This window comes from Oncorhynchus tshawytscha, linkage group LG10 (genome assembly GCF_018296145.1).
Source record: "Oncorhynchus tshawytscha isolate Ot180627B linkage group LG10, Otsh_v2.0, whole genome shotgun sequence".
Lineage (NCBI taxonomy): Eukaryota > Metazoa > Chordata > Actinopteri > Salmoniformes > Salmonidae > Oncorhynchus > Oncorhynchus tshawytscha.
In genome coordinates this window covers 82,789,339-82,809,338 of record NC_056438.1, presented here as the reverse complement: position 1 = coordinate 82,809,338, position 20,000 = coordinate 82,789,339, and the positions used below count along the sequence as shown (strand labels likewise).

General features: G+C 47.8%; 2 protein-coding genes across 5 annotated transcripts in view; one reads left to right on the top strand and one right to left on the bottom strand.

Annotated features, from left to right (window-relative positions):
• usp33 (ubiquitin specific peptidase 33) overlaps positions 1–11,425 on the bottom strand; it is an 82,451-nt gene extending 71,026 nt beyond the window's left edge. The window contains exons 1-4 of one of the 3 annotated variants that reach the window (XM_042329227.1): positions 11,350–11,425; positions 3,233–3,340; positions 312–365; positions 97–159 (exon numbers count right to left, since the gene is read on the bottom strand). In XM_042329227.1, coding sequence (XP_042185161.1) covers positions 97–159; positions 312–365; positions 3,233–3,316 — 201 coding nt within the window. In that variant the 5' untranslated portion in view covers positions 3,317–3,340; positions 11,350–11,425. Of the gene's footprint in view, positions 1–96; positions 160–311; positions 366–3,232; positions 3,341–10,171; positions 10,352–11,269; positions 11,293–11,349 lie in introns of those variants that run through there. The other 2 variants (XM_042329228.1, XM_042329226.1) reach the window with 2 other exon arrangements.
• Positions 11,426–11,700: 275 nt separating this feature from the next.
• miga1 (mitoguardin 1) overlaps positions 11,701–20,000 on the top strand; it is a 25,802-nt gene continuing 17,502 nt past the window's right edge. The window contains exons 1-7 of one of the 2 annotated variants that reach the window (XM_042329224.1): positions 11,701–12,363; positions 15,303–15,476; positions 16,850–17,030; positions 17,220–17,341; positions 17,495–17,621; positions 18,264–18,439; positions 19,061–19,184. In XM_042329224.1, the coding sequence (XP_042185158.1) occupies positions 15,372–15,476; positions 16,850–17,030; positions 17,220–17,341; positions 17,495–17,621; positions 18,264–18,439; positions 19,061–19,184 (835 nt within the window). In that variant the 5' untranslated portion in view covers positions 11,701–12,363; positions 15,303–15,371. The remainder of the gene's footprint in view (positions 12,364–15,302; positions 15,477–16,849; positions 17,031–17,219; positions 17,342–17,494; positions 17,622–18,263; positions 18,440–19,060; positions 19,185–20,000) is intronic. The other variant, XM_042329225.1, reaches the window with a different exon arrangement.

The window sequence follows — 20,000 nt, the reverse complement described above, 5'->3', positions numbered from 1 at the left end:
TTCTCCCATTTCAACACCTCTCTCCTGCACCATCCTGAACATTGATCTAGTCCTGTAGCGGTGTGTGTGGGAGGTGAAGGGTCAGGGGTGACTCACCTGTGAGTGGACAGTGCTATGGTCAGCATGAGATTCTCCACAGCCCACATAGGCACAGGTGTTCTACACACACACACACACACACACACACACACACACACAGAGAGAAAACAGATTATTACTACAGAACTGTTACGTCCATATTCATACAAGGCCAAATGGCAGTCAACTTTCAAAATAAAAGTCCCAAACAAAGCCAGGGACTGCTCACTCACCTCCAGACATGCCCACAGATTTGGTCCTCCAACCTTGCAGTCTTGACACTGGCCCTAGAAACACCCCCACACACACACACACCACAACAGCCAACCAGTTTAAGTGACCAGACCAGAGAGACAGTATCTATCGAACAGTAACATGAGAGCACAGTATTCTCCAATGACAACATTCTCATTTCCTGCAAAACATCCAGGTCTTGGCCATTAATAATAGTTTATATTCTAGCTAATGCTACTCGATGATAAAGATAATTTAGCTAGCCTAATTAGTTTATCAGCTAACCACTATAAAATGTGATAGTAGCCGAGTGAACAACATCATAAGCGGATTTACAGTGCATTCAGAGAGTATTCAGACCCCATGTGTTGATGTTTACAGTGCATTCAGAGAGTATTCAGACCCCATGTGTTGATGTTTACAGTGCATTCAGAGAGTATTCAGACCCCATGTGTTGATGTTTACAGTGCATTCAGAGAGTATTCAGACCCCATGTGTTGATGTTTACAGTGCATTCAGAGAGTATTCAGACCCCATGTGTTGATGTTTACAGTGCATTCAGAGAGTATTCAGACCCCATGTGTTGATGTTTACAGTGCATTCAGAGAGTATTCAGACCCCATGCATTGATGTTTACAGTGCATTCAGAGAGTATTCAGACCCCATGTGTTGATGTTTACAGTGCATTCAGAGAGTATTCAGACCCCATGTGTTGATGTTTACAGTGCATTCAGAGAGTATTCAGACCCCATGTGTTGATGTTTACCGTGCATTTACAGTGCATTACAGTGCATTCAGAGTATTCAGACCCCATGCATTGATGTTTACAGTGCATTCAGAGAGTATTCAGACCCCATGTGTTGATGTTTACAGTGCATTCAGAGAGTATTCAGACCCCATGTGTTGATGTTTTGCATTGTATTCAGACCCCACCGTGCATTCAGAGAGTATTCAGACCCCATGTGTTGATGTTTACAGTGCATTCAGAGAGTATTCAGACCCCATGCATTGATGTTTACAGTGCATTCAGAGAGTATTCAGACCCCTTCCCCCACATTTTGTTTAAATGAGTCTTATTCTAAAATGGATTCAATGAAAACACTTCCTCCATCTACACACAATACCCCATGACAAAGTGAAAGCAGGTTTTTAGTCATGTTTGCACATTTCTTAAAAATAGAAAAACAAACATTTACTTAAGAATTCAGACCCTTTACTATGAGACACGAAATTGAGCTAAAATGCATCCTGTTTCCATTGATCCTCCTAGCGATGTTACTACAACTTGATAGAGTTCCCCTGTGATAAATTCAATTGATTGGACATGATTTGGAAAGGCACACACCTGTCTATATAAGGTCCCACAGTTGACAGGTACATGTCAGTGCAAAAACCAAGCCATGAGGTCGAAGGAATTGTCTGTAGAGCGCCGAGACGGGATTGTGTCGAGGCACAGATCTGGGGAAGGGTACCAAAACATTTCTGCGGTATTGAAGGTCCCCAAGAACACATTAGCCTCCATCATTCTTAAATGGAAGACGTTTGGAACCACCAAGACTCTTTCTAGAGCTGGCCGCCTGGCCAAACTGAGCAACCGAGGGAGAAGGACCTTGGTCAGGAAGGTGACCAAGAACCCGATGACAGAGCTCCAGAGTTCCTTTGTGGGGATGGCAGAACCTTCCAGAAGAACACTCATCTCTGTTTTTCAGCGGCAGGGACTGGGAGACTAGTCAGGATCGAGGGAAAGATGAACAGAGCGAAGTACAGAGAGATCCTTGATGAAAACCTGCTCCAGAGCACTCTGGACCTCAGATTGGGGTGAAGGTTCACCATCAACAGGACAACGACCCTAAGCACACAGCCAAGACAACGCAGGAGTGGCTTCAGGACAAGTCTCTGAATGTCCTTGAGTGGCCCAGCCAGAGCCCGGACTTGAACCCGATCGAACATCTCTGGAGAGACCTGAAAATAGCTGTGCAGCGACGCTCCCCATCCAACCTGACAGAGCTTGAGAGGCTGTAAACACTGCCAAAGGTGCTTCCACAAAGTACTGAGTAAAGATTCTGAATACTTATGTAAATATGAACAAAAAATTTAAAACCTGTTTTTGCTTTGTCAATTGATGAGGGGGAAAAAAATAATGTAATCCATTTTAGAATAAGACTAACGTACCATGGAAGGGGACAGGACTACAGGACAGGTGATCTATGGAAGGGGACAGGACTACAGGACAGGTGATCTATGGAAGGCCCAGCCAGAGCCCGGACAGGACTACAGGACAGGTGATCTATGGAAGGGGACAGGACTACAGGACAGGTGATCTACTGAGTAAAGATTCTGGGACAGGACTGAACAAAACAGGTGATCTATTGAAGGGGAAAAAATAATGTAATCCAGAATAAGTGATCTATGGAAGGGGACAGGACTACAGGACAGGTGGATCTATGGAAGGGGACAGGACTACAGGACAGGTGGTCTATGGAAGGGGACAGGACTACAGGACAGGTGACCTATGGAAGGGGACAGGACTACAGGACAGGTGTTCTATGGAAGGGGACAGGACTACAGGACAGGTGTTCTATGGAGAGGGACAGGACTACAGGACAGGTGATCTATGGAAGGGGACAGGACTACAGGACAGGTGGTCTATGGAAGGGGACAGGACTACAGGACAGGTGGTCTATGGAAGGGGACAGGACTACAGGACAGGTGGTCTATGGAAGGGGACAGGACTACAGGACAGGTGGTCTATGGAAGGGGACAGGTGATCTATGGAAGGGGACAGGACTACAGGACTGATCTATGGAAGGGGACAGGTGGTCTATGGAAGGGGACAGGACTACAGGACAGGTGGTCTATGGAAGGGGACAGGACTACAGGACAGGTGGTCTATGGAAGGGGACAGGACTACAGGACTCACATGTGACTTGTGGATCAGTTCATCCTTGGTGATTTCTCCAACACACTCCAGATGGGGACAGTCACTGCTGGACTCTACAGGCATCACTCACCTGAACCTGAACCTTACCTGTCAGAGGGGGAGAGGAAGAGGGAGAGGGAGAGAGGATAAGAAAAAGCATGTTATTTTGTGATCTAAAACAGGGGTTCCCAAACCTTTCCTGTACTGGACATTGTTTTGGGAAGATAAATTAGCAGTTTAACATTCCTACATGCCTGTTGTATTATTCAAGTGTGTTAAGTTCTGTGCATCATGATTGGGAGGCTAACAACGCAGAGACAGCCCTATTAATGAATAACTAGCCTTGTGGAGGAGCAACGTTGCCCTATAAAATGGGCTGATACAGACGTGATCGTCGTAATCACCCGAGACACATTTCAGGAAGTACCGGTAGTAAAAAAATTCTAGTACCAAAACGTTTAATTTTTTTGGTAAAGAAAAAACCCATTGTGTTGATGACACTGTGCCTAGTCAGTCGGAAAGGGGGTGATAGCTAGTCAGTCGGAAAGGGGGGATATCTAGTCAGTCGGAAAGGGGGGATAGCTAGTCAGTCGGAAAGGGGGGATAGCTAGTCAGTCGGAAAGGGGGGATAGCTAGTCAGTCGGAAAGGGGGGGGATAGCTAGTCAGTCGGAAAAGGGGGGATAGCTAGTCAGTCGGAAAGGGGGGATAGCTAGTCAGTCGGAAAGGGGGGGGGATAGCTAGTCAGTCGGAAAGGGGGGATAGCTAGTCAGTCGGAAAGGGGGGTGATAGCTAGTCAGTCGGAAAGGGGGGATAGCTAGTCAGTCGGAAAGGGGGGGGATAGCTAGTCAGTCGGAAAGGGGGGATAGCTAGTCAGTCGGAAAGGGGGGATAGCTAGTCAGTCGGAAAGGGGGGGGATATGGCTAGTCAGTCGGAAAGGGGGGGGATAGCTAGTCAGTCGGAAAGGGGGATAGCTAGTCAGTCGGAAAGGGGGGATAGCTAGTCAGTCGGAAAGGGGGGATAGCTAGTCAGTCGGAAAGGGGGGATAGCTAGTCAGTCGGAAAGGGGGGATAGCTAGTCAGTCGGAAAGGGGGGGATAGCTAGTCAGTCGGAAAGGGGGGATAGCTAGTCAGTCGGAAAGGGGGATAGCTAGTCAGTCGGAAAGGGGGGATAGCTAGTCAGTCGGAAAGGGGGGATAGCTAGTCAGTCGGAAAGGGGGATAGCTAGTCAGTCGGAAAGGGGAGGATAGCTAGTCAGTCGGAAAAGGGGGGATAGCTAGTCAGTCGGAAAGGGGGATAGCTAGTCAGTCGGAAAGGGGGATAGCTAGTCAGTCGGAAAGGGGGATAGCTAGTCAGTCGGAAAGGGGGATAGCTAGTCAGTCGGAAAGGGGGGATAGCTAGTCAGTCGGAAAGGGGGGGATAGCTAGTCAGTCGGAAAGGGGGGATAGCTAGTCAGTCGGAAAGGGGGGATAGCTAGTCAGTCGGAAAGGGGGATAGCTAGTCAGTCGGAAAAGGGGGGATAGCTAGTCAGTCGGAAAGGGGGATAGCTAGTCAGTCGGAAAGGGGGGATAGCTAGTCAGTCGGAAAGGGGGGATAGCTAGTCAGTCGGAAAGGGGGATAGCTAGTCAGTCGGAAAGGGGGGATGGCTAGTCAGTCGGAAAAGGGGGATGGCTAGTCAGTCGGAAAGGGGGGATAGCTAGTCAGTCGGAAAGGGGGGATAGCTAGTCAGTCGGAAAGGGGGTTAGCTAGTCAGTCGGAAAGGGGGATAGCTAGTCAGTCGGAAAGGGGGGATAGCTAGTCAGTCGGAAAGGGGGGATAGCTAGTCAGTCGGAAAGGGGGGATAGCTAGTCGGTCGGAAAGGGGGATAGCTCGTCGGTCGGAAAGGGGGGATAGCTCGTCGGTCGGAAAGGGGGATAGCTCGTCGGTCGGAAAGGGGGGATAGCTCGTCGGTCGGAAAAGGGGGATAGCTCGTCGGTCGGAAAGGGGGGATAGCTCGTCGGTCGGAAAGGGGGATAGCTCGTCGGTCGGAAAGGGGGATAGCTCGTCGGTCGGAAAGGGGGGATAGCTCGTCGGTCGGAAAGGGGGATAGCTCGTCGGTCGGAAAGGGGGATAGCTCGTCGGTCGGAAAGGGGGATAGCTCGTCGGTCGGAAAAGGGGGGATAGCTCGTCGGTCGGAAAGGGGGATAGCTCGTCGGTCGGAAAGGGGGGATAGCTCGTCGGTCGGAAAGGGGGGGATAGCTCGTCGGTCGGAAAGGGGGGATAGCTCGTCGGTCGGAAAGGGGGGATAGCTCGTCGGTCGGAAAGGGGGATAGCTCGTCGGTCGGAAAGGGGGATAGCTCGTCGGTCGGAAAGGGGGATAGCTAGTCGGTCGGAAAGGGGGATAATTAGTCGGTCGGAAAGGGGGATAATTAGTAACACACTGCTCTAAAACTGGGGGATAATTAGTCACACACTGGCCACAGGGGGATACACTGCTCTAACACACTGACCACCCAGCTCTAACACACTGCTCTAACACACTGGCTAACACACTGCTCTAACACACTGCTCTAACACACTGGCCACACTGCTCTAACACACTGCTCTAACACACTGACCACCCAGCTCTAACACACTGGCCACACTGCTCTAACACACTGCTCTAACACACTGCTCTAACACACTGCTCTAACACACTGGCCACACTGCTCTAACACACTGCTCTAACACACTGCTCTAACACACAGCTCTAACACTGCTCTAACACACTGGCCACACTAACACACTGCTCTAACACACTGCTCTAACACACTGGCCACACTGCTCTAACACACTGCTCTAACACACTGGCCACACAGCTCTAACACACTGCTCTAACACACTGACCACACAGCTCTAACACACTGGCCACACTGCTCTAACACACTGACCACACTGCTCTAACACACTGACCACCCAGCTCTAACACACTGCTCTAACACACTGACCACACTGCTCTAACACACACACTGCTCTAACCACACTGCTCTAACACACTGACCACACTGCTCTAACACACTGGCCACACTGCTCTAACACACTGGCCACACTGCTCTAACACACTGCTCTAACACACTGGCCACACTGCTCTAACAACACACTGCTCTAACACACTGACCACACTGCTCTAACACACTGCTCTAACACACTGACCACACTGCTCTAACACACTGACCACACTGCTCTAACACACTGCTCTAACACACTGGCCACACTGCTCTAACACACTAACACACTGCTCTAACACACTGACCACCCAGCTCTAACACACTGCTCTAACACACTGACCACCCAGCTCTAACACACTGCTCTAACACACTGGCCACACTGCTCTAACACACTGGCCACACTGCTCTAACACACTGGCCACACTGCTCTAACACACTGCTCTAACACACTGACCACACAGCTCTAGAACTATACCCATATACTGTTACACTGACAATACTATAGTGCCTATAAGAACATCCAATAGTCAAAGGTATATGAAATACAAATGGTATAGAGAGAAATAGTCCTATAAAACTATATTAACTACAACCTAAAACCTTTACCTGGGAATATTGAAGTCTCATGTTAAAAGGAACCACCAACTTTCATATGTTCTCATGTTTTGAGCAAGGAACTGAAACGTTAGCTTTTTTACAGGGCACACATTACATGGCACACATGACTTTCTTCTCCAACACTTTGTTTTTGCATTATTTAAACCAAATTGAACATGTTTCATTATTTATTTGAGGCTAAATTGATTTTATTTATGTTTTATATTAAGTTAAAATAAGTGTTAGTTCAGTATTGTTGTAATTGTCATTATTACAAATCAATCAATAAATAAATATATATATATATTTTTATTTTATTTTATTAAATTGGCCGATCAATCAGTATCGGCTCTTTTGGTCCTCCAATAATCGGTATCGGTGTTGAAAAATCATAATCGGTCGACCTCTAGTAGAGATTACTATAAACTAACTGTTTACCCATTTATCTGTGCATTAATTGCCTGAGTAGAGGACCTTGTGCATCAAATAACAACCCAATGATTATACCCTAGTACGAATTAGCTAGCAACAGCAAGCTAGCTAGCCATAAATGTTTAATGCTTTTCGACCTGTCCCCAAATTAATATAGTTGGTTCTGTTTGTTTTTATATTTCAACCTGCGTGTCCTGATCGCATCTGGTGTGGGGGGACAAAATCAACATGCACGCAATGGCTTGTGTGGTCTAGTCAGCATGTACCTCAAATAATGACTCCAGCAGGGAGCCTGGTGAGAGAAACTACCTCTCCAGGCCAACCTCGACAGCCAAACCAGGCCAGGTCAGCCCAGGCCAGGCCAGGAGCCCAGGCCAAACCCAGGCCAGGCCAGGAGCGTGGTGAGAGAAACTGAGAGAAACTACCTCGACAGCCAAACCCAGGCCAGGCCCTGAGAGAAACTACCTCTCCAGCCAAACCCAGGCCAGGCCAGGGAGCGTGGTGAGAGAAACTACCTCTCCAGCCAAACCCAGGCCAGGCCAGGGAGCGTGGTGAGAGAAACTACCTCGACAGCCAAACCCAGGCCAGGCCAGGGAGCGTGGTGAGAGAAACTACCTCGACAGCCAAACCCAGGCCAGGCCAGGGAGCGTGGTGAGAGAAACTACCTCGACAGCCAAACCCAGGCCAGGCCAGCCAAACCCAGGAGCCGTGGTGAGCCAAACCCAGGCCAAAGCGTGGTGAGAGAAACCTCGACAGCCAAACCCAGGCCAGGCCAGGGAGCGTGGTGAGAGAAACTACCTCGACAGCCAAACCCAGGCCAGGCCAGGAGCGTGGTGGTGAGCCAAACCCAGGAAACTACCTCGACAGCCAAACCCAGCCCAGGCCAGGAGCGTGGTGAGAGAAACTACCTCGACAGCCAAACCCAGCCCAGGCCAGGGAGCGTGGTGAGAGAAACTACCTCGACAGCCAAACCCAGGCCAGGCCAGGGAGCGTGGTGTGAGTGAGAACACTAGACAGTTGATGGTCCAGCAGGTCAGGTAAATTCCCTTACAGATCAATAGTGTTTTCTCAGGACACAACTATCAGCCTGCATAGATCCCAGCTGCACTCTTCCACTCACAAACATCTCACCCTCTCTGACTCACACACACACCCTCATAAACACACTTTACACAGCTGATAAAAACACTTCAAGGTTCTCCAAGACAAAGGAGCTGATCGTGGACTACAGGAAACGGAGGGCCAACACGCCCCAATTCACATCGACAGGGCTGTAGTGGCGCAGGTCGAGAGCTTCAAGTTCCTCGGTGTCCACATCCCTAAGGATTTATCATGGTCCTAACACACCAACACAGTCATGAAGAGAGCATGACAACTCCTCTTCCCTTCAGGTGGATAAAAAGATTTGGCATGGGCCCTCAGATTCTCAAAGTTCTACAGCTGCACCATCGAGAGCATCTTGACTGGCTGCTTCACTGCCTGGTATGACAACTGCTTGGACTCCGACCGCGAGGCACTACAGAGGGTAGTGTGAATGGCCCAGTACATCACTGGGGCCAAGCTGCCTTCCATCCAGGACCTATATACTTGGCCGTATCAGAGAAAAGCCCATAAAATTGTCAGAGACTCGAGTCACCCAAGTTACAGACTGTTTTCTCTGCTACTGCATGGCAAGCGGTGCCAGAGCGCCATGTCTAGGACCAAAAGGCTCCTCAACAAGCCATTAGGCTGCTGAACAATTCATAAAAAATTGCCACTGGACAATTTACATTGGCACAGCCTTGTTATTGTTATTCTTTTTGTGTTACTTTTTATTTTAGCCTACTTGGTAGATATTTTCTTCTTCTTGAACTGCAGTGTTGGTTAAGGGCTTGTCAGTCAGCATTTCACTGTAAAGTCCACACTTGTTGTGGAAGTGTGCACATGTGGCAAATAAAGTTTGATTTGATCTGCAGAGAAGAATGGGAGAAACTCCCCCAAATACAGGTGTGCCAAGCTTGTAGTGTCATACCCAAGAAGACTAGAGGCTGTAATTTCTGCTAAAGGTGCTTCAACAAAGTACTGAGTAAAGGGTCTGAATACTTATGTCAATGTAATATTTCCATATTTAAATATTTGTTTAATACATTTGTGTAGATTGGGAAAAAAAACGAATCCATTTTAGATTAAGGCTAATGTAACAATGTGGAAAAAGTCAAGGGGTCTGAATACTTTCCGAATGCAGTATATATATCCTTGAAACCACCAACACAAATCCGATCTTCAGAGAAGAGGTTTTTCACCCAAAGCCTCATCAATTCATGATCTCCAATATTACTCTATTTTCACAATTAACTTTGAAATACATAAATTCATCTGAATTATCAAGTACAGCCAAATGTTGGGCGGGGCATTTCTGCTCATGTTTCTTTGCCTACTTCACCCTCATGATGCCTTACTACCAAGCACTGGACCTCAAGCTGATTCATACTAGAAACATATACATCCCTTTCCCTATTAGCCCCTTGCATTTCTCAGACCAGTTAATAATTATCAACCAGCACGTCAAAACGGACGCTAGCAACTGGATGTAATGTATTTAGTAAGCTACTAGCTACTGGCACACGGGGCGGACATTACCGGCAGTTCAGTCGGTGCGCCAGATCTCTGACAGAGGCTCGCTAAGCTAACGGCCAAAAGGGCAGTTGGCCCGGGGCGCTAACTAGCCAACATGCTAACCAGTCGATGTGAAATATGTTTAAGGTTCAATTCAATCCCGATGTGAATCAAGCAGAGTTATCTGAACATTAACACGATTCATGCTAGATAACAATACCTGTCTTGATGTGAAGAAGAAAAAAAAAAGAGACTGACAAATGGATGATGCTAACATTAGCTAGTAAACGTCAACTGCTGCTGGCTTTTCGTCTCTGCAGCAACCCCCCGATTATAACCTGTTGGCTCTTACCTGCACGTTTGGAAATGACAGTTAGGAAGAAATGCTCCGGTTATCTTTGAAAGCTAACACACCGGCTCAAGAGCTATCCTTGACATTACTTCGAAATGTAACAGTTTTAAAGAGAAAACCGTTCATTCGTAACGCACAACTTCCAGGTTGTGGATCCGCCTTCTTCTTCTTTGGAGTTTAACGGCGGTTGGCATCCAATATGCTGCATTACCGCCCCCAACTGGACTATAATATAAATCCATTTTATTTTGTGATACAAAATCAAATAAAAAAGAATGAAAAAAATAATAACAACAATAATTTGACCCCATCTGCTGCCAACGGCCTGGGAGGATGGGTCACCGCCATTCAACACACCCTGTAACTCTTCTGAAGTCAAATACTTCTCTGCAGATGCCACCACAACATCTATTTTCTCTGATTTATGTTCCATTTCTGCATTACTGTTGATAACCATTGCTAAGAAGACAACCTTACTGAAGCATACATCACTCGTTTCCCTCTGTGCTGGCACATATCTACTACTCACAGGGATCCTCTCAGGAACTCTTACCCTTGTCCCATCCTCCTCTACTTTCTTCACTGCCTCAGCATACGACACCTTCTGCACTACTCTGACTCTAGCCACCTCAACCTGCCTCTTGCACCAGACACGTCCAACCCCCAGCAACATGGGCACTTCTGCAGTTGACACATACAACTGTATCCACAGAAACTACCCAATCCTCGATCCCATTTCCTCCTGCACTCTTCCCACATCTTGGAATCTCCCTCCAACAAACTGCTGCATCAGGACCATAAACGTGGCACCTGAAACACCGCAGTGGATTCGGCACAAAAGCTCAAACAGGATACCTGCTATAACCCAACATGACCTTGTTGGTAAAGACTCTGACTCAAAACTAAAAAGGACTGACAGTGACTCCTCTTTTTCACCACACTCACCCCCCAGGTCTGCGTCTCACCAAACGGTGGGCATCACAAACACCAGGAATCTTCAACTTCAATTGCTCCACCTCCACACTTAACATTACCCCAGAAATCACTACTTTCAATGGTTCCCTGTTCCTAAGAGCAAAGCAAGAAATAGATCTTTACCCAAGTTGCGTGACACGGAGCGCCCACTCGCCCGGGTTAGAAGAAACACAAACAAATATCAGAAGTCCACTACAGGTTACCTTCACTGATTCAACCGCACCTAACTCCTTTCCCACCCGCCGTGAAACCACACATGGATCCGCCAAATGGCAAGGAGTGGATCCGCCTTCTGACGCAACTGCCATCTTGTGGTTGTGTGGGAATGGGTGTTGCTGCGTCACCTGACGACTAAGAGTGGGATAACAAAATTCAGATTCTGCACAATAAACAAATTGAAATAGATTTTGACTTGGAGTTCTGCATAGTCTATAACCACGTTTCCATCTATAGTTTTTATGCGAGTATCATACCATGTAACAAAAATTATGACAGCTGTGCTGGAAACAGGAAGTTTGGGTAAAATGTTATAAATGCTGACAGATCATTTGTTTGTTCAACATGGTGGGATCTATTTTGTGCCATGTCGGTAAAATAATTATGCGAGAAATGGCGGTGGAAACGCCTTTATGCCCAAATATTGATATAATAACCATCATATCGAAGTAAACTTGGAGTCACGCGATGTTATGTTGTGTGGTCCTACCACAACGTCTTGGGGAATCATGCTGTTTATTAGGCTACAGATTAAATAAATTATGATGAACTTCACAGCGTGAGGAAAATGGATGGTGACCTTCATTCTCTTTCCCAGTAAATAGCAAGGGTCTTTATGAAGGTAAAATAGTGGCTTAAGTGTACAAGTGACATGACGATCGATGCTTGACTGCCAGCTGTTAATCTCATCATGTAGACTAGCCTACCCGTATCTGCCAGCTGTTGGCTAGAGCAGGGTTTGACATGGAATACGTTTGACAATCCTACTATAAATAGATTTATTAAAACGTCGAAATAGTTTGACTGTGTAGGAACATGTCCAAGCTTTGCGCTGGGCTTTTATTTTGAAAGCACCCCCATCCCACCGGAAAACCGACCTTCTGAATCATGACGTTGCTCATTGGAGATATGCAGATTTTCTTCCTGAAGGTAGACTGCTCGCACGTGCAAGAGGCAGCTTTGGCAGCCGGTATTGGGAAAATCACACTGAAGCCTTGAAGGTACACTTGACTCTATACATGTAGGCTTTAACTGACAATGTGTTGTACGTTAGTCTTCAGTTTCTGCATATTTGCATTAGCTAGAGTCAGCTAGCTAGTTATTTAGTTAGCTTATTGAGCTAGCTAGTAGCAATGCAGTGTATGTGCGATTGCGTCTCTGTCTGGTGGGTGCTGTTCTCAGACCTCAGGGACCCCTAGCCGTTCCGTGTGTTAGGTCTAGGCTATTCCAGAGAAGACACACCTGATTTCACTTGTCAACTCATCAACTTGTATTTGTCACATGCGTTGAATACAAACCGGTGTAGACCTTACCGTGAAATGCTGTCTTACAAGCCCTTAACCAACAATGCAGTTTTAATTAGAATTGAGAAAATATTTACTACATGTAAAAAAATAAACACAATAAAATAACAATGAGGCTATACACAGGAGGTACAGAGTCAATGTGTGGGGGTACAGGTGAGTCGAGGTCATTTGTACATGTAGGTAGGGGTAAAGTGACTATGCATAGATAAACAGCGAGTAGCAGAAGTGTAAAAACAATGGTTGGAGGGGTGATTCTCAATCCTGGTGGCCATTTTGATGAATTGTTTAGCAGTGTTATGGCTTGAGGGTAGATGTTAAGGAGCCTTTTTGACCTAGACTTGGTGCTCCGGTACCTTTTGCCGTGCGGTAGCAGAGAGAACAGTCTGACTTGGGGGACTGGAGTCTTTGACAGTTCTGTCAGGAAGCTTGTCCCCAGTGACTTAATGGGCTGTACTCTCTACCCTTTGTAGCGCCTTAGTCTGCTGCCGAGCAGTCGCCATACCAGGCGGGAATGCAACCGGTCAGGATGCTCTCGATGGTGCAGCTGTAGAACTTTTTGAGGATCTGGGGACCCGCGCCAAATCTTTTAAGTCTTGCGAGTGTGAGAAAGCGTTGTCATGCTCTCTTCATGACTTTCTTGGTGTGTTTGGACCATGATAGTTTGTTGGTGATGTGGACACCAAGGAACTTAAACCTCTCAACCTGCTCGACTGCAGCCCCGTCGATGTGGAGCGGGTTCGGCCCTCCTTTTCCTGAAGTCCACAATCATCTCCTTAGTCTTGCTCACATTGAGGGAGAGGTTGTTGTCCTGGCACCACACTGCCAGGTCTCTGACCTCCCTATAGGCTGTCTCATTGTTGTCGGTGATCAAGCTTACCACTGTTGTGTCGTCAGCAAACTTAATGATGGTGTTGGAGTCGTACCTGGCCGTGCCGTCGTGGGTGAACAGGGAGTACAGGAGGGGACTGAGGTTGGGTTAAATGCGGAAGACATATTTCAGTTGAATGCATTCAGTTGAACAACTGACTAGGTATCCCCCTGTCAGACAGACAGGAGAATGTAGGGGCAGGTGTTTTGATTCATAGGGGGGCAGGATAGTAATGCAGCATCCCTGGAAACTTAACATGAGGACACTAAATTGTTCCAACTCTAGCCTTTTTTTCTAGTGGTTATGTTCATTGTCAACATTACCAGAGAGGAGAGTTGAACCATAATGGCTAGGCTACCTAAAAGTCAAGTAAATGTAAAAAAATAAAACAAAATGTTTTACTTGAACTAGGCAAGTCCATAACTTCTTATGGGCAGGTGGGACGCTACCGTCGCACCTGGCCAACATCCGGTGAAATTGCAGGGTGAGAAATTCAAACTACAGAATTATAAATATTTAACTTTCATAAAATCACATCATTGATGTAATACATCAAAATGAAGCGTGACTTGTTAATCCAGACGCTATTTCAGATTTTAAAAAGGCTTTACAGCGAAAGCAAACCATGCGATTATCTGAGGACAGCGCCCCCGCATACAAACACATGAAAAACATATTTCAACCAGGCAGGTGCGACACGAAAGTCAGAAATTGCGATATAAAAAATGCCTTACCTTTGATGGTTTTCTTCTGTTGGCACTCCAAAAGGTCCCAGTTACATCACAAATGGTCCTTTAGTTCGATAATGTCCTTCTTTATATCCATAAAAACTCAGTTTAGCTGGCACGCTTCAGTCAATAATCCACCCAGTTTCCCTCCATCAAAATGCATACAAAATCAATCCCAAACGTTACTGAAACTTTTCCAAACAAGTCAAACAACGTTTACTATCAAACCTTGGGGACACTAATACGTAAATAAACTATGAAGTTTAAGACTGAGAATCATTGTCTTTACTGGAGAAAAAATACCAAAGAATGCACTCTTCCACGCGCTTGGAAACACTACAGACAAAATGGGAGCCACCTAGAAAAACTACAATTCCTGGCTCATTTTTCCAAAAACTAGCCTGAAACTCTAAAGACTGGCCTCTAGTGGATGCCCTAGGAACTGCAATCTGGGAGGATTTGGCCTTATAAAAGTGATAGCCATTGAAAATGGAGGTAGGCAGAATCATTTTTGGGGGGATGTTTTGTCCTCTGGGTTTTGCCTGCCATATCAGTTCTGTTATACTCAGACATTATTTGAACAGTTTTAGAAACTAGAGTGTTTTCTATCCAAATCTACCAATTATATGCATATCCTAGCTTCTGGGCCTGAGTAACAGGCAGTTTACTTAGGAAACACTTTTCATCCGGATGCCAAAATACTGCCCCCTACCCAAGAGAGGTTAAGAACAAATTATTATTTTACAATGACTGCCGAAACCCTCCCCTAACCCGAACGATGCCTGGCCAATTGTGCGCTGCCCTAGGGGACTCTAGATCACAGCCGGTTGTGATACAGTCCGGGATTGAACCCGGGTCTGTAGTAACACCTAGCACTGCAATGCAGTGCCTTAGACTGCTGCACCACTCGGGAGGCCATTTGTTAATGAATTACTGTATTCAGAAAGAGTTGTTCTTGCCCGGAAAGCTCCAAACATTTATTACATAAGTGTGTGTGACAACCTCGTCTTATAAGTCTTATGTCCTCTCCTCCACAGCTTAAGAAGAAGGAAGAGGATCGGACAGTGTTCCCTGCAGCAGGGTGATGGACAGTTAAGACCGCTACGATGACCGACGACTCCTTCACTGGTCCCTCCACCAAGCTGTCCTTCCATCTGGCAGCCATCCGCGTGATCAACCTGCCCCATACCCTCTATAACTCCCTCTCACAGGTAAGGCTCTCCCTCTCACAGGTAAGGCTCTCCCTCTCACAGGTAAGGCTCTACCGTTGATATGAACTTCCAACTCAGTGGCCTGGTGTTTAGTGTCTGTCCTGACTCTGTTGGTTCAGTCCCCTGTCGATTCATACCAAACACTCTAAAAATGGGACCCGATGCCTCCCTGCTTGGCCATCTGCATTAAGGAGATGGATTGGGGAAGGCCGAATGATACAAGCGTTCTGTCCAGCGGGCATTTCAACCTCAAGCTGCCTCGCACTACAGAAACAGGAAATGGGCAGGTGCCATTCTTGCTCGGGACATGGCTACTTATTGCCAATCTGGTCAATGTGTTATGTGGCTGGGTGCTGTCCTCGTCCTATGGACCATGGAATGAATACAAATGTAGTGGTGACGCAGTCAGAACCTGTCACTGACTGATGGTTCTCCCTGTCGGTCTTTGAACTGGTCCATGATAAGAGAAGTGGAAGTTGTGGTTGCATGAAGGCGCCCGCATGCTTCCCAGCCCAAAGAGTTGGCGCATGTAGTATGACAACATTTGTGTTTATTTTTCGTTTTGGGACTTGGGTGAGGGTTTTTTCCCCCAGCTGTTCGGACACACAAGCCAAAGTCCGAAGTCTATGCCCCTTCGGCAACAGTAGGAGTTCTTCAATGTCTGTCATTCCGTTTTTTTTTTCATTGAGAAATACTGCACAAAACATCTTACAAAACATGTAACATTGCGCAATTTAAGGATTGTTTTTGAGTTACATAGACTATTTTTGAGGATGTGTATACTGGCTAGGGCATCTCAAAAATGGATAAATACTTTTTTCCAGCCAATGTCTTTTTAAGGGAGCACACTTGTTTAGTTCAGGAGACCTCAACAGTGAGCTTGTAAGCCACTTGTTTTATGTGGAATCTCTGGCATTTAGGTGGTGTGAACTGACCCATTTCATGTTACATTTTTAGTCGCTCTTATCCAGAGCTTGTCCCAAAGACACTCCTGCGTTGTCTTGGCTGTGTGCTTAGGGTCGTTGTCCTGCTGGAAGGTGAACCTTCGCCCCAGTCCGAGGTCCTGAGTGCTCTGGAGCAGGTTTTCATCAAGGATCTCTCTGTACTTTGCTCCGTTCATCTTTCCCTCGATCCGGGCTAGTCTCCCAGTCCCTGAAATACTACGTAGTGTGCTACTTTTCAGCCATAGAGTGCCAGTTATTTACACCGCCTGTTTTTAAATGTATTTCCTGGGTTGTGTTCATTAAGGCCTGTGGTGGTAAATGTTTTGCAGTAGTCCCTCCATGTTTCAGTCCGCTTTCTTCCCTTCTATGCCTTATGAATGACTCATTTTGCACATTTCTAACCATCTCTCTACCCCCCCCGCACCCCAGGTGAGCCTCAGTACAGGCACTAAGAAAGTAGTTGCTGCTACAGCCTTCGGCGCTGTGTCTCTCCTCTTTCTCGCCCGTCACTTCCAGAGGAGGAAAGGCAGGAAGAAGGGAGTCCAGTCACCCCAGTGGGAGCAGACGGGGACCTTTCAGTTTCCGGACCTGGCAGTTCACCAGGAGAAAGGTGCCTACTATACACCTGACCCAGAGTGGGAAGAGGGCTAGCGACGGTTTGATTTCATTCCTCTTTGGATCCAGCTAGTTGACTGGAGTGAAGAGACACTGTTTCCTCTGATCAAAGTCATTTAAATATTGACAAGACTATTTTTCATTAGATAATTGTAATGAAACCTGACCGTCTCTGTGTGTATAGATGCCTGCAGTTGCCAGAACCTCAGCCTGTCTCTCAACTGTAAGAATGTCTACGCCTGTGGCCTTCTGCCCAACGGAGGACCTTACAGCAAGCTGTCTGTGTCACTACAGAGTCTGGCCTCGGTAGGACCATGCACATGATCCATAGTTGGAATTTTCTACTGTTTACCAGAAGTGGTCAATATTTCCTCATCAGTCAATTCAATAGGAATTCTCAGCTGATATGGTCGATGAAAGATTACACATTGTATTGCTGAATGTGTTCTATTTTACCAGGTAAAGAGTATCAACTCATCCTGTACATGCGCTAACAGCTCTACCTGCTGGGACAAACCTGGAGATGAAGACATCTCTAATGTAGTCAACATCCCTGTTACCACGCCTCAAATACTCTACCTCAGGGGTGAGGACACACACAGGTCTTGAGGCGTTGCTGTGTTTTTTATAGTTAGCCAGTCGGGTCCTATGGGGTGGGGCATATGGAGGCAGTCGGGTCCTAGGGGGTGGGGCATATGGAGGCAGTCGGGTCCTAGGGGGTGGGGCATATGGAGGCAGTCGGGTCCTGGGGGTGGGGCATATGGAGGCAGTCGGGTCTAGGGGGTGGGCATATGGAGGCAGTCGGGTCCTAGGGGGGTGGGCATATGGAGGCAGTCGGGTCCTAGGGGGTGGGGCATATGGAGGCAGTCGGGTCCTAGGGGGTGGGGCATATGGAGGCAGTCGGGTCCTAGGGGGTGGGGCATATGGAGGCAGTCGGGTCCTAGGGGTGGGCATATGGAGGCAGTCGGGTCCTAGGGGGTGGGCATATGGAGGCAGTCGGGTACTAGGGGGTGGGGCATATGGAGGCAGTCGGGTCCTAGGGGGTGGGGCATATGGAGGCAGTCGGGTCCTAGGGGGTGGGCATATGGAGGCAGTCGGGTCCTAGGGGGTGGGCATATGGAGGCAGTCGGGTCCTAGGGGGTGGGCATATGGAGGCAGTCGGGTCCTAGGGGGTGGGGCATATGGAGGCAGTCGGGACTCCCGGTTTGTAATGTGTGTTGCTCTCTAGGTATGGAGCTGTTTGAGGAGGCTCTGAGGCGGTGGGAGCAGGCCTTAACCTTCAGTGGCAGACCAGGGGAGGAGGAGCCTGACTGTTCCTCTTTTATGCTGGGGGCTGGAGACTCCACAGCTGAGGAGAGTATAGAGGTGAATACACTGGAGACTACAGCTGAGGAGAGTATAGAGGTGAATACACTGGAGACTCTACAGCTGAGGAGAGTATAGAGGTGAATACACTGGAGACTCTACAGCTGAGGAGAGTATAGAGGTGAATACACTGGAGACTCTACATCTGAGGAGAGTATAGAGGTGAATACACTGGAGACTCTACATCTGAGGAGAGTATAGAGGTGAATACACTGGAGACTCTACAGCTGAGGAGAGTATAGAGGTGAATACACTGGAGACTCTACAGCTGAGGAGAGTATAGAGGTGAATACACTGGAGACTCTACATCTGAGGAGAGTATAGAGGTGAATACACTGGAGACTCTACAGCTGAGGAGAGTATAGAGGTGAATACACTGGAGACTCCACAGCTGAGGAAAGTGACACCACACAGTACATATCTATGGGAGTACATAATGTACTGTTTTACCAATTTTTATTTAACTAGGCAAGTCCGTTAAGAACAAAACCTAACGACGCTGGGCCAATTGTGTGCTGCCCTATGGGACTCCCAATCATGGCCGGTTTGTGATACACACACACACACACATCCAGGCTGTATGTATGGGAGTGCGGTATGTATGTGTGTACTGTGTGTGCATAAAGGTGTGTTGTAACGTCTTTGTGTCTTTCTGGTCAGGACCTGATCAGTGCAGAGTTTGTCCACAAGCTGGAGCTTCTCCTCCAGAGAGCCTACAGACTACAGGAGGAGTTTGAAGGAGCTCTGGGCGTCTCTGAACCATCCTCACACAGCGGCAGCCACGGTGAGACCACACACAGCCAGACGCTCACACACACACACACACACGCACTCAAACACACTTAGCCAGACACACAGCCAAGGAAATAAACACGCTGCCAGGCACACTCAAACTGTACTTACACACACACAGCCGGACGCACACACACACACACACGCACTCAAGCACACTCAGCCAGACACACACACACACACACTCAAGCACACTCAGCCAGACACACACACACACGCACTCAAACACACTCAGCCAGACACACACACACACACGCACTCAAGCACACTCAGCCAGACACACACACACACGCACTCAAGCACACTCAGCCAGACACACACACACACGCACTCAAGCACACTCAGCCAGACACACACACACACGCACTCAAACACACTCAGCCAGACACACACGGACAGGGACACACACACACAGCCGGACACGGACAGCCAGCGACATGCACAATCGCAGAAACACAGCCAGACACACAGCCAAGGAAATAAACACGCTGCCAGGCACACTCAAACCGTACTTACACACACAGGATATTTTCTGTGACGTGACATGGAGTCTATTAGTTCTGCACGCTGCGAGGGGTTCGGTACGCTACGTGGGGTTCGGTACGCTGCGTGGGGTTCGGCACGCTGCGTGGGGTTCGCTGCGTGGGGTTCACGCTACGTGGGGTTCGGCACGCTACGTGGGGTTCGGTACGCTGCGTGGGGTTCGGCACGCTGCGTGGGGTTCGGCACACTGCGTGGGGTTCGGCACGCTGCGTGGGGTTCGGCACGCTGCGCACGCTGCGTGGGGTTCGGCACGCTGCGTGGGGTT